Source organism: Equus caballus, chromosome 15 (genome assembly GCF_041296265.1).
Source record: "Equus caballus isolate H_3958 breed thoroughbred chromosome 15, TB-T2T, whole genome shotgun sequence".
NCBI classification, from domain to species: domain Eukaryota; kingdom Metazoa; phylum Chordata; class Mammalia; order Perissodactyla; family Equidae; genus Equus; species Equus caballus.
In genome coordinates this window covers 86,429,952-86,442,097 of record NC_091698.1, presented here as the reverse complement: position 1 = coordinate 86,442,097, position 12,146 = coordinate 86,429,952, and the positions used below count along the sequence as shown (strand labels likewise).

Here is a 12,146-nt window from a genome sequence, read left to right as displayed (position 1 = left end):
GGATACAGAATGACTTCTGGTACAGACTGAGCACTCAATACATGTTAATTATAATAATGATGATAATTACTATATAACGATGATGTACCAGACCTGCTCTGGACCCTGGGGATACTACAGAAACAAGGAAAATTCCCTGCTCCTGCAGATCTTTCATTTTAGGAGGGAAGATAGGCAATAAACAGGTAAGCAAAATAATGAGTAAGAATTTCAGAAGGTGATAGCTATGAAGACAATGAATAAAGCAGAGAAGAGGGGGCACAAGACTACTTGAGATGGAACAACCAGGGAGTGCTTTTCTGAGCTGAGATCTGAACTAGGGGAAACAGGCAGAGGAGGCAGATGAGCAAGATTTCCAGGTAGATGGTACAGCATGTGCAAAGGCCCTGTGATGAGAAAGAGCTTGGCATATTCAAGGGAAAGAAGGCCAGTGTGGCCGGGTTGCTGTCTGAGTAGGGAGGGGCTTTGTAGGCTGGGGTAAGAAGGGTTTATCCTTGCAATAGCACACAACGGATGGAGTTTTCTTTAACATTTGATTTTTAATGAGATTATTATCTGTAGTAAATGGGCTGGAAGGGACAGGAACAGAAGCAAAGAGCCCTGTCGTGGTATGATAGGGACAGAGACCAGTTAGGGGACAGATGACAGGGAGTTGGGCTAAAGCTGCAGAAGTACGATAGTGAAAAATGGCCAAACTGAGGATGTATTTAGAGGTGAGTAGTGTTAGAACAAGCTGGTGAACTGGATGTGGGATGTGGCAGAAAGAGAGGAAGCAAGAATAAGTCCCAGGATTTTGATACCAATTAAGCACCAGTTACCAAGACGGAGAAGACTGGGAGCAGGTTGGAAGGAGACCAGACACGATGTTTTTGACAGGTCACATTTGAGGTGCCCGTTTAACACCCAAGTGGGGAGGCCGAGCGGGCAGTTGGCTACGGGAACCTGGGCCTGTGGGAGAAGCTGGGGGTGGAAGCAGATGTGGGAGCCCTGGGGCCCTCCAACGTTCAGAGAACAGGAAGAGGAAGGGGCCCAGTGGGATAGGAAGACGCGAGGTATGATGTCAGGAGCCCAGAGAGAAGGGGTTTCAGGGAGGAGGGACGTCACCTGAGAGGCTCCTGAGAGGTCACGTGGGACGGTGGGGTGAAGGCCCCGCTGGGGTGGGTGGAGGAGAACAGGAAGTGAGAAAGCAGAGCCGGCAAAGACAGGGAGTGCTTTCATGTTTTGCTGTAAAGTGAAGCAGAGAAATAGAGCATCTGGAGGGGGGTCAAGGGACAGTGTGTGTTTAAGATGGATGGGTGCCATTAAGGAAATGCTCCGGGAGAAACAGAGACATGGATGGTGCCAGACGGAGGGAGCCGCAGCCCAAGCAGGAGGGCGGAGTGGGATTCGGAGCCGGGAGCCAAGGAGCAGGGCAGCTCCCTCCTGAGACAGGCAAGAGGGGTGGGTTGGGGGAGGAAGGACAGAGAGAGCGGAAGTGCTCACACTGGGCCAGGCAGGACCTAGGGGATCAATAAGGTTCACGTCGCTGTAACATGAGCCGAGTCAGGGCCGGGCAAGGGATGGATAGGTGGCGGTATTTTTCCTACCCTCTCGAGGAGTGGGGACCTTGTGATTCCATCAGGGCCAAAGCTTCGCCGGAGGCCCGGAGTTCCTCCCTCCACCCAAGGACACTGACTTTGGCCAAAGCCCTGGGCTCAGTGAGGGCCACCTGGCCGTGCATCTCCACAGGCAGGGCTCCTTCGGTCCCCAGGCCCAGCAACTAACCCCACACCCTGGCGCGGGAAGGGGACACCAGAGGCTACATCCTTGTCAAGAAGATAAAACCCAGGTTTCCAATGAGAGGACCAAGGCTCCAGACAGGCAGCTAACCCTCCCAAGGTCACACAGGATTTGGATCCTCAGGTCCTAAATGCTAAGGTCTTTCTTCTGACATAGTTCAGGGCACCTGGGGCTTCGGGGTTGAAAATGAGGGGGTGGCTGGGTTGCTCTCTGAGATTTGAATCCAGTTCTGAAAATTGCTGTTTCAATCGTCCCCCTCTCAGAGGCCTCTGCCCATAATCCCCTAAACTTCCAGGCACTTTTCTCCTAACCCAGCTGCACCCCCTCATAGAACCCCAGCTGCAGAGGAAAAGGTGCCACTGAAGTGAATGGGCTCTTTCCTTTAAAGTGTATTGGAGCCAAGGAGAAAGGGTGCTTTGGGGTGATGCCAGGAGACCATCTCGGGGAGCCCTGATACTCTTGGATGTGACTTCCTTGTGCCCCCACCTCCAACATAAGCTTTCTTCCCCTTACTGCAGCCCCTCACCTAACACCCACAAACCCCAGGAATTACACCACTGTCCATGCCTGCCACCTCTGGCCTGTTAGTTATGGCTTTGGTCTCCCCCCAGCCAGCCCCCAAGCAGTCTCTGTCTCCCTCCCTCCTCTATTCCCCCCCAGATCCACCAGGTCAACCCTGCTGAACCCAACGAAGCTTCTCTGGAACCCATAAGCCTGGCCCTGGTGGTGTGCAGCCTGTCCTCTCCACCCCGACAGACCCTCCCCACCCCCCGGGCAGTCTCAGTGGGCTCTGGCCCCCGTCATTCATGACTGCCTTGACTCCTGCCCAGCTCTGACGCTCCCCTGTCCCTCCCTATCATTGATTGACACCTTGTTCAAATCCAGGAGCTTCACAGGACAGTTTTATTAAGGAAATGGCCCCAGCAGCTCCCTTCCGTAGGCTCTGGCCAGACCTTGAACTCCCAGCTCACGACACTGGGGTGCTCAGGCTTGGCTTTCAGAGCTAGGGGGCATGGATGACACCCTCTCATTTCTCCTTAGCCTTGAGCTAGAGTCTCTAAGGTTCAGGGTGAATTCCATCCCCCACCAGACTTCTGCCAGGTAGGCATGCCAAGTGAACTAATATTCAACATTTAGTCACCAAACGGTGGTGTTCCCACCTCTTACTTCTCAAAAAAAAAGTCTTAAGTCTTTACTTCCTCACAGGTATTAACATAGATTTCTGAATTGGCCAAACTAAGGACTATATTTTTTTTTCCGAACCGAGAGCCTCAGAGCTGAACATACACTCTGTTTGCTGACCACTGGGAGGAAATCCAGGAGTGGGCATCAGGAGCCAACCAAAATGTTCATCTCCTTTACCCCAATAAGTCTCATCTCTGGGAATGTATCTGAAGGAAAAAATACAAAATATAGGGGGGAAAAGCCAACACATAAAGATATTTATTGCAGCTCTATTTATAGCTAAAATAAAATGCATATATAAAGAAACAAACATCCAACAAGAAAATGCCATGCAGCCATTAAAAAAAAAGAATTCTACATCAACACTGAAAACTATTTATAAAAAAGTAGGATAAAAGTTAAATGTACATTTACAATTTTGTAAAGAAAAGTGCCCATGAAAAAAGCCTATTTTCTCCTTTTTCTCAAATTCTCCCCTGATAATTTCTTTCAAAGCTGCCAGCAAAGTGGTGCAGCCCTAAACCTCCCCGGAAGTCTAATGCAGAAAAGAAGGTTCGAATAACCCTCCCTTAAGGGAAGAAACCATTGGCTGGACCCGCTTGGCACAGAATGCCAGGGGTCTTAGAGTTGAGATGTGGCGGGAAGATCCCAATTCTTAGATGTGTTCAGATTCAGTCTCTTCGATGGTGGGGACAGGGAACTAGTGACTGCCAGGCAAAGAATCATGAGGATGAAGGGAAGACTGTGTGAACGGCATCTTCAAACCACAAGGCACCGCCCACTTGCAAGACAGTTTTGAGGAGGCGCCAGGCAGCAAGAGGAACCCAGACTTGGGGTCTCAAGGAAGGCCAGCAGTATCCCCAGTGGCTGTCCAGCGCCTCTTCCTGACCAGGGCTTTACTGCACTCCAGGCAGCCCCTTGCCCTGCTGGCCAGGGGTGAAACGCTGAGCTGAAACAGGTCAACTCCTGCCGACTGACCCCACTTCTGCCTGCCTTACGGAACTACCCAGAATCATCCCAGCCCCTTGGGCCTGCCCTCTCAGTGTTTGCAAACATCTCTCAATTCTCCCTTTTTTAGGCCAAGGGCCTCAATTCGTTCCAGGGTTCCTTGCAGAGTCCAGACTGTCTAGAACCCCAGCTGCTCTCCTCTGGGCACCTTGTGTGTTGGAGAAACCCCCCAGAGAGGGGAACAGTGCCCGGACCAAAAGCCCTCAGGCTCACCTGACCAAGACACTGGCACGAAACCATCTCCTCTCCTGGCTCTACTCTGAAAACTTCTATCATTCAGCCCAGGACAAAATTTGCTTTTCCAGCAAACCTATCTCACTACAAGTTATTTTTTGAGCTTCAAGTCAACCAAACTGTCCTTTTTCTCACCCAGTTTACAGTCCCTACTTAATGCTCAGATAGGTGATGTTTTACAGGGAGGAACTACGTCGTCTGGACCCAAAGCTAGTCCTCCCACCTGGGCACTCAGCCCCTCGGGAGCAGGCTGTCAACAGTCATGTCAGGGGAAAGGAGACGCAAGACAAAAGGACATTATTACGGTGCTTTTTCCGTTTTTCTTTTTGCACAAAAACAGTCCATTTATTCAAGTGTTCTCCAGCACAAGTACATTAGAAAGGAGCTTTATTATATTCTTCTGGGCACAAAAAAAATGTGATGAAGGCGGAACTGACAGACTTTCTACATCTGCTGTACGCACTGACCTCTTTAATTTCATAAACAGCTATGTCACGAGCATCACTTACACAGAGATACAACAGAACACCGGGGGGCGGGGGGACCCCCTCAGGGCCCTCGCACACGCGCCCCTCCCTGGATGTCCCAGAACCAGACTGTGAAATGTACATTATTATTGTCAATAAATAGAGAAGCAACCCTAAAAAAATACAGTGGTGAAAGGATGCTGGAACCAGGAAAAAAAAAAAAGGAAAAAAAAAGGAAAAAAGAGGAACTGAAGAAAAAGGAAAGAGGGGTGGGAGGGAAGGATCTGGGGAGTAAGTCCTGCATTTAGCTGCGTGGAATGTGGAGTAAAGTGCTCTGCCGCCGGGGTCAAAGCGAAATCGTCTGTAACAGTAAAAGTTATTACCAAGTCAGCTACGGAGTTTATTCTTCAGTATGAATACATGATTTCCCACAAATAAGTAAGCACCCGCTACTTCAATGCCTCAGCTAAAACACATGAAATCGCTCATTTAGTTTTCAAGTACAAAGTTAAAATGCCTTTTTAATAATAATATATCAGAGTAAAATAATAGTCTCTTTTAAACTCCACTACAAGAAAACAAAACAAACAGTCATTGTCCAGACAGCAGACTTAATTTAACAATATATATTTTTAATAAAATGTTTTAGCACCTTGTTGAGTCACCTCCTCCCTCTGCGTATTCTAAGGAATTTCGGCATTTTTGTTGTTGGTTGAATTCTAGGGCTGTGCAACCAAATCAGTCTGTGAAGCGAAATGGGACTCAGGTGGTGCTTTCGATCCCTGCTCATCTCCTCAGGCACGGGACTGAGGCCGCCGCAGTGGGGTTCAAGAAAACTGCCCTCCCACGGCCCTCGGGTGGAGCAGACTGGGGGAGTTTTCCAGTTAGTGGAGTTAACAGGAGTCCACCGGCCTCTGTTTGGGCAATTTAGCCAGTCATGACTAGCAAAGGAACTTTCCATCCTTGTCCTCACTGCTTTTTCCCTGCTTGTGTCTCCCTCCCCCAAAACTCCACTGCCTGGGGTCAGGGATAAGCAACAGGTCACCAACCAAAGCCGGCCTGCGCTGAAACACACAGGTGCACGAGGGGCTGCGGCCTCCCAAAGACCCCAGCCTTCCCCGACCAAAACGTAAAGGTTCGAGAGCTTCTGCTAGCACAGTGGAGTCCATCCTTTAAATTAATCTCTTCTCTCTCCTCCTAGATCCTCCGAACACTTGTAGTCAATCCCTGCCTCGAGAGAGAGAACGGCCGGGAGGGCCACGCTAGCTCCAGCCAGCTCTCCACAACACCCTTCCCATCCTGGGGTCGGGGAAAGGCTTCAGCTGCTCCCTGCCAGACGGCAGGACAACTCCAGTGTCGCCTCTAATCACAAGCACTGGGAGCAATCAGACTAGACAATGCCCGATGACAAATCCAGACTCATCACCTCCTGGGATCAAAATGGGGCCCGGCTAGAAACTCAGTGCTCACCAGAATCTTGGCTCTGCTGGTCCCCTGACCAAACGAAACAGCCAGCCCTCTTCAGATTACAGTGCCAGGCAGGCACCAGGGCCCAAGCCACAACTCGAGGGGCCTCCTGCAAGTTTCCTGAAAATGACACCTCTGAAAGACACCAGGGCCACAGCAACTCCGCACCAAGTCGAACAGCAACAGGAATTCAAAGCCGCCTCCAGGATCCACTTTATGCATACTTACATAATCAAAGATATGAAGACCGCTGACTGCAGTTTTCCTGTAGGACATTTCCCAGATGGCTCTGCTGAAATATTCCTTCCCTTGCTCCTGTTACAGACCTTCCTGTGCTGGAGATGGTGAGTTATTCCCCTCCAGGCTTCCCCAGAGCTGCCAGCTGAGCAGTAAGTAAGGGGAGCCGGCCCTCATGGAACCAGTTCAACGGGCAACAGCCTTACTGCCTGCTGGGTCTGCCTGTCCCAGTCCTCACCCTAGCGACTCACCAAAACTCACACGGGCATCTCACCAGCCAACCACTCCCAGGCCTGTCTCAAAAGCTAAGAGGTCCTGGATGATCTTTTGGGAAGTTTGCTTTCTAGTAGAATGTTCAATAGCAGGAAGGTTCTGGGCTCTAGAGAGAAAAACAGATAGTAACACATCCATGTCGTCAGCTGCCGACAGAAGCACCCCGCCCCCCCTCTAATCCTCACCTGCAGCTCCCCTAGCCTGTCGTTCTCCAGCCAGTCCCGTGGGGAGGGGGGTTAGCACCAGCCAGCTCGAGGCCCACGGGGCTCAGCAGCCACCTGCTGGGGACTAAGTTCCTCCTCAAGCAGGAGACCAAGGGCTCTTCGACCTGGCATGAGCCCCCGCTACCTCCCGCAGACCGGAGCCACAGATCTTTGGCACCACGCCTCACTTGGCACCTGCAGTTAAGTAGGGAGGCATCCTCCTCAGTTCCTAGAAGCCCTCCTTTCCAGGGGTAAATGGGCCGGCTCTTTACAAAGAAAATCCCGCTGGCGACACACTCCAGAATTTCCCCTAGGCTGCCTTGGTTTCTCCTGCTCCAAGGCCTCTACCCTCAGCCTCACCCACAGCAAGTGTAATGATCCCCCACACCTTAATCTTCACACAACCCTACCTCAGCCTGTCGAAGCACAGCTCCCCTCCAGAAGGTGACCCGATACCTGGCCCCCAGGGTTGGAAGCAGATTGTTAAGGGCACCCCAGCATGGCCATGTTGGCACATTCCCAAGGTCCCCTGCACTCTACCAAGTTCTACCCATAGGTTGGGCTGGAAGAAACGCTGGTGATTAACTCTCATCCGTGCGAGGGGGCAGCTGGCCCGTTCTGGGCCCAGTCAGGTTGCTAGATTGGGAGAAACAAGCGCTCTGAAGTATCAGCCACAACAACCAGGCCTCCTGGGAGCAAGCTGGCCAGCCCACGCTAATCCCTCAGGCTTGCCACACATCCTTGGCTACCAAGTTTCTTCCCCACACCAGCCCTTGGGTGGAGCTTTCGCTACTAAGAAAGGCAAACTCCTTCACTTAAGCAGTGGACAAAAGGCCTAGGAGAGCCATGAGAGCTGGAAAGTCCTTTTGCAGAGGAAGGCCCACGGGGACACTGTCCTGACACCAGGGCTGGGAAGACCGCAGCGATGGCCGGCGGGGGAGGGAGCACCTGGGACTGCCTGAGGCAGCCCTCCTCCCCGCAGCCCTCCTGGAGTGGTGCTGGTGGACTCCAGGCCAGGAAGATGGAGCCTGGCTGGAGGAGGAGGGGACAGGCGAGCACCACAGTTAGGTACAGAGACTCCAACGAGGGAGGGGCAGAGGGATCCTCCCTCCTAGCTGCTCCAGCCCCACGAGGGTCCAGCATCACCACCTGCCATCACGTCACAGAGCTGGCAGGAAGCAACTGGATGTGATCTTAAAAACCAATCCAACAAGGAAATGAGTAGCTTGGGGTCCAGAACTAAGCACCCCTAAAAGGAGTGGGAGACTGCGGCCACCGGCTATGAGCTTACTCCTGAGCAATGAGCGAGGGATTCAAAGCCTTGGTTTAGTTTTGTCACCAATTACTAATTTGCTTTATTCAAAAGATGAGGTTTGCTGTCCCATTTCTTTCCAATGGAAGCCCCCTGGCCAAGACAGACCTGGATGTCAATTTCATTTTGGTTGGGGGAGAATAGGTAGGGGGAGTTGAGGGCTGACTTTACTGGTGCCTAGAGTTGCAGGTCAGTATCACAGGTTGCTAACAGAAGAATCTTTTGACATCACCAGGGGCAAAAGAGATAGAACGCTACCTGCTAGAGGAGAGCACCTGCTAAAATGAAACCTCCTCCTTTTCCTGCCTTCAGCACCTAGCAACTTCTGGGATTGACAGTCTACCTGCAATCAGGGCAACAGAGGTAAAGAGCTGCAGGGCCGACTCCACAAAGTCCTGAATCCTGGGGAGAATCGCACTGGGAGCTCCCTGGCTGTGTGTGAGTGAGTGCATTTATTATGCATCGGTAGAGAAATATGTTCCTGTGTATGTGTGTGGAATTGATTGATTGGTGTGGGGCTTATGTCTGCATGGGGTCTGAGGATCAGCATTCTGAGTCCCCTTCCCCCACTCCCCACTACATAATATTTCTTATACATGACCCTATCTATGTATTTATATAGCGCCTATCACCATAGGCCCTATCTTTCTAGGGATGCGAACTTGGGACCATGTGCTTGACAGCACACCTCCCAGCCCTGCCAGTCCCAGGAGGTGCCATCCCCCCTCCCATTATAAAATATATATCTCTATATGCCACATATCTACACCCCATCTATCCAGGCAAGCATCTGCCCATTGGCCCTCACCCCGGAGCCACCAATGCTGTCCCTGCCTACCGTCAACGCCAGGCTGCCCGCCTCGGTAGGAAGTGGAACCAAGTGTCTGCACTTGGGGCTCCAGGTGCTGCCGACGCGAGGTAAGGGGACAGCTATCATCAGACCAAGTACTAGAAAAGAAATACACACCACTCCAACCACACACACGCGGAGAGAGATGCCCGGCCCTCCCTCCAGCCCTGACACACATGACTTGAGAGGAGGGGAAGTAGAAGAGAAGAGGGACGCGCCGGAAGGCCGGCCTTGGGGGGACTCCCCAGTTGCCCAGCTGTTGCTGCGCCCGGTGGCCCACCTGGCCCGAGGGGTAGGGAGCCAGGGCACCAGGGCCACCACTAACTTAGAAGCACCCTGCTCCCCGCACCTTGGTTTGAAACCTAAAGGGAGGGGGGGTTGGGTTTTCGTTTTCTTAAAGAAAATCTGAAAACAAACATAATTATAACCAGAACCATAAGAATAATTATAACAAAAGGTGTCATCAGCCTCCCAGTATAAAACTGCAGCCTTTGGAGATGACCAAAAACATCACATTCCAGGGGCCGGAAGCCGCCTTGTGCACAGAGGGTGGATGGTGGGGGCCTCATAAAAGAACACACAAAAGGCGACTTAGACAGGAAAGCACCAGTACGTTTTGTATGTTTTTTTATTTGCTCCAGGTGGGGCTTGAACTGTCACTTTCCCCGCACTCTGGATCACCTCTGATCCCACCACAAGGAGCCCTCGAATCGGCTAATGTGAGAAATTGGGAATGAGACCCCTTAGCCTGCCATCTTGCCGAGGGAGTCTCCTTTTCGAAAAAAATCAAAAGGTTATTGCGTGAGCCTGGATGAATTCCACCTCAGCTTTCCACCGTCCCGACCACTTCATCTTACCACCCCCCTTTTTGGCAGGGAGAAATGGGAGGATGCTGTTCCCACATTCTCCTCTTTCACCTTGTTAAACACCAAGGGGAAAAGAACCCACATGACAATGATCCACCTTCAAGCTGTCTCCCTCTCTCCATCCTCAGTTAAAACCCTTTGCACATAAGGCAACGTGGAAGCTGATGTTTTTACTCATCTCGCTGTTTTAAAGCACCATTATGAAGTCAGGTTGTACAGTAGTTAACAGTACCTTTTATATATATATCTCATATCTATCATATATATATAAACTGTAAACAAGAGGTAACAGCGGCTTCTAGAAACTGATTTTCTTCAAGGTTTCCTGTGTGGTAGGCACCTGAAATACTGTATAAAAGGGTCTTGTATGGTGGTCTCGTCTCCCTACTGCTGCTGGGTTCTGTTCTGCATGACCAGGAATGGTGCTGGCAAGACAGCTCAGTGGCTGGGAGGGAATTCTGCCGCCTGAGTGTCTCTATTTTCTGTCCCCTGCTTGTGCTCCTATCTGATCAGGCTAGAGACAACAACAAAAAAGATATATAGTAAAAAAAAAAAAAAAAAAATCCAATATATAGATTTTTATAGTATTTCCTTTTTTCCTCTCTCTCATCTTTCCTCTGCAAGGTATTGTTACTATTTTCTGTTACTGACTTTTGCTGTAATAAACCCTCTTGTTTCAGTCACAGCAAGAAACAAAAACCCAAACAAACAGAAAACCCCTCTAAAAAGAGTAGAAAACAAAATGTTTGACCAAAAAAAAAGGGTGGGGGAGATTGGTTTTGTTTTTAAATAGGACTGAAGGTTAACATTGAAAAACCAGGAGATGATGTCCAACCCTTTTGCAAGGCAAAGCCCTCCGGTATCTCCGCTTCTGTGGTTTTGTTTTAAATTCCTTTTTCTCTTCTGGGTGCTGATACTTCTCTCCATCCTCATGTTCTTGGTGTTTTGTTGTGTTTTATTTTTTTTGTTTGTTTGTTTAAACTTCTGTCACTACCTCAGTTTGCCCTCATGTCCCTTACACACAAGCAAAATATTCCTTCAGTGGAGCGAAGAGGTGGCGGATGACCGGCACGCTCCATGACCGGCCCAGCAGTCTCTGCCTCGCCAAGCGGCTCATGTTGGAGACGTCGGTATAGTGGACAGGGAAGCCAAATACCCTGGGGAGAAAAGGCAGAAAGGGCAGGGGTGAGCGCTGGCCTGTGTGGCTCTGCTGAACCTTCCGTCCTTTACAACCAACTCAAGCCTCGGGCACCCGGCTACTTTCTGTGGAGTTGAAGGTAAGTACAGGCAAACCTTGCTTCATTGCGCTTCGCACACATTACACTTTTTACACACTGAAGGTCTGTGGCAACCATGTGTCAAGCAAGTCTATCGGCGCCATTTTTCCCCAACAGGATTTGCTCACTTTGTGTCTCTTGTGTCACATTTTGGAATTCTCACAATATTTCAAATTTTTTCATTATTATCATATTTGTTATGGTGATCTGTGATCAGTGATCTTTGATGTTACTGTTGTAATTGTTTAGGGGCACCACAAATCACGCCCATATGAGACAGCGAACTTAATCGATAAACGTTGTGTGTTTTCTGACTGCTCCACCAACTGGCCGTTCCCCCGTCTCCCTCTCCTCCGGCCTCCCTATGCCCTGAGACACAACGATACTGAAATCAGACCAGTTAATAATCCTGCAATGGCCTCTAAGTGTTCACCTGAAAGGAAGAGTCGCACGTCTCTCATTTTAAATCAAAAGCTAGAAACGATTAAGCTTAGTGAGGAGGGCACGCTGAAGGCCGAGACAGGCTGAAAGCTGGGCCTCTTATATCAAACACTTAGCCAAGTTGTGAATGCAAAGGAAAAGTTCTTGAAGGAAATTAAAAGTGCTACTCCAGGGAACACACGAATGATAAGAAAGCGAAACAGCCTTATTGCTAATATGGAGAAAGTTTTAGTGGTCTGCATAGAAGATCCAACAAGCCACAATGCTCCCTTAAGACAAAGCCGAATCCAGAGCAAGACCCTAACTCTCTTCAATTCTATGAAGTCTGAGAGAGGTGAGGAAGCTGCAGAAGGAAAGTCTGAAGCCAGCAGAGGTCGGTTCATTAGGTTTAAGGAAAGAAGCCATCTCCATGACATAAAAGTGCAAGGTGAGGGAGCAAGCGGTGATTGTAGAAGCTGCAGCAAGTTATCCAGAAGATCCAGCTGAGATAACGAACGAAGGCGGCTGCACTAAACAACAGATTATCAATGTGGACAAAACAGCCTTA

At 50.1% G+C, this 12,146-nt stretch overlaps 1 protein-coding gene across 16 annotated transcripts in view; it reads right to left on the bottom strand.

Annotated features, from left to right (window-relative positions):
* DNMT3A (DNA methyltransferase 3 alpha) overlaps positions 1 to 12,146 on the bottom strand; it is a 129,469-nt gene that overhangs the window by 20,033 nt on the left and 97,290 nt on the right. For 12 of the 16 annotated variants that reach the window (XM_023619392.2, XM_070235774.1, XM_070235776.1 and 9 more), the window contains one exon: positions 4,516 to 11,038. The exons of the other annotated variants lie outside the window; for them this stretch is intronic. In XM_023619392.2, the coding sequence (XP_023475160.1) occupies positions 10,897 to 11,038 (142 nt within the window). In that variant the 3' untranslated portion in view covers positions 4,516 to 10,896. Of the gene's footprint in view, positions 1 to 4,515; positions 11,039 to 12,146 lie in introns of those variants that run through there. 16 annotated transcript variants of the gene reach the window in all.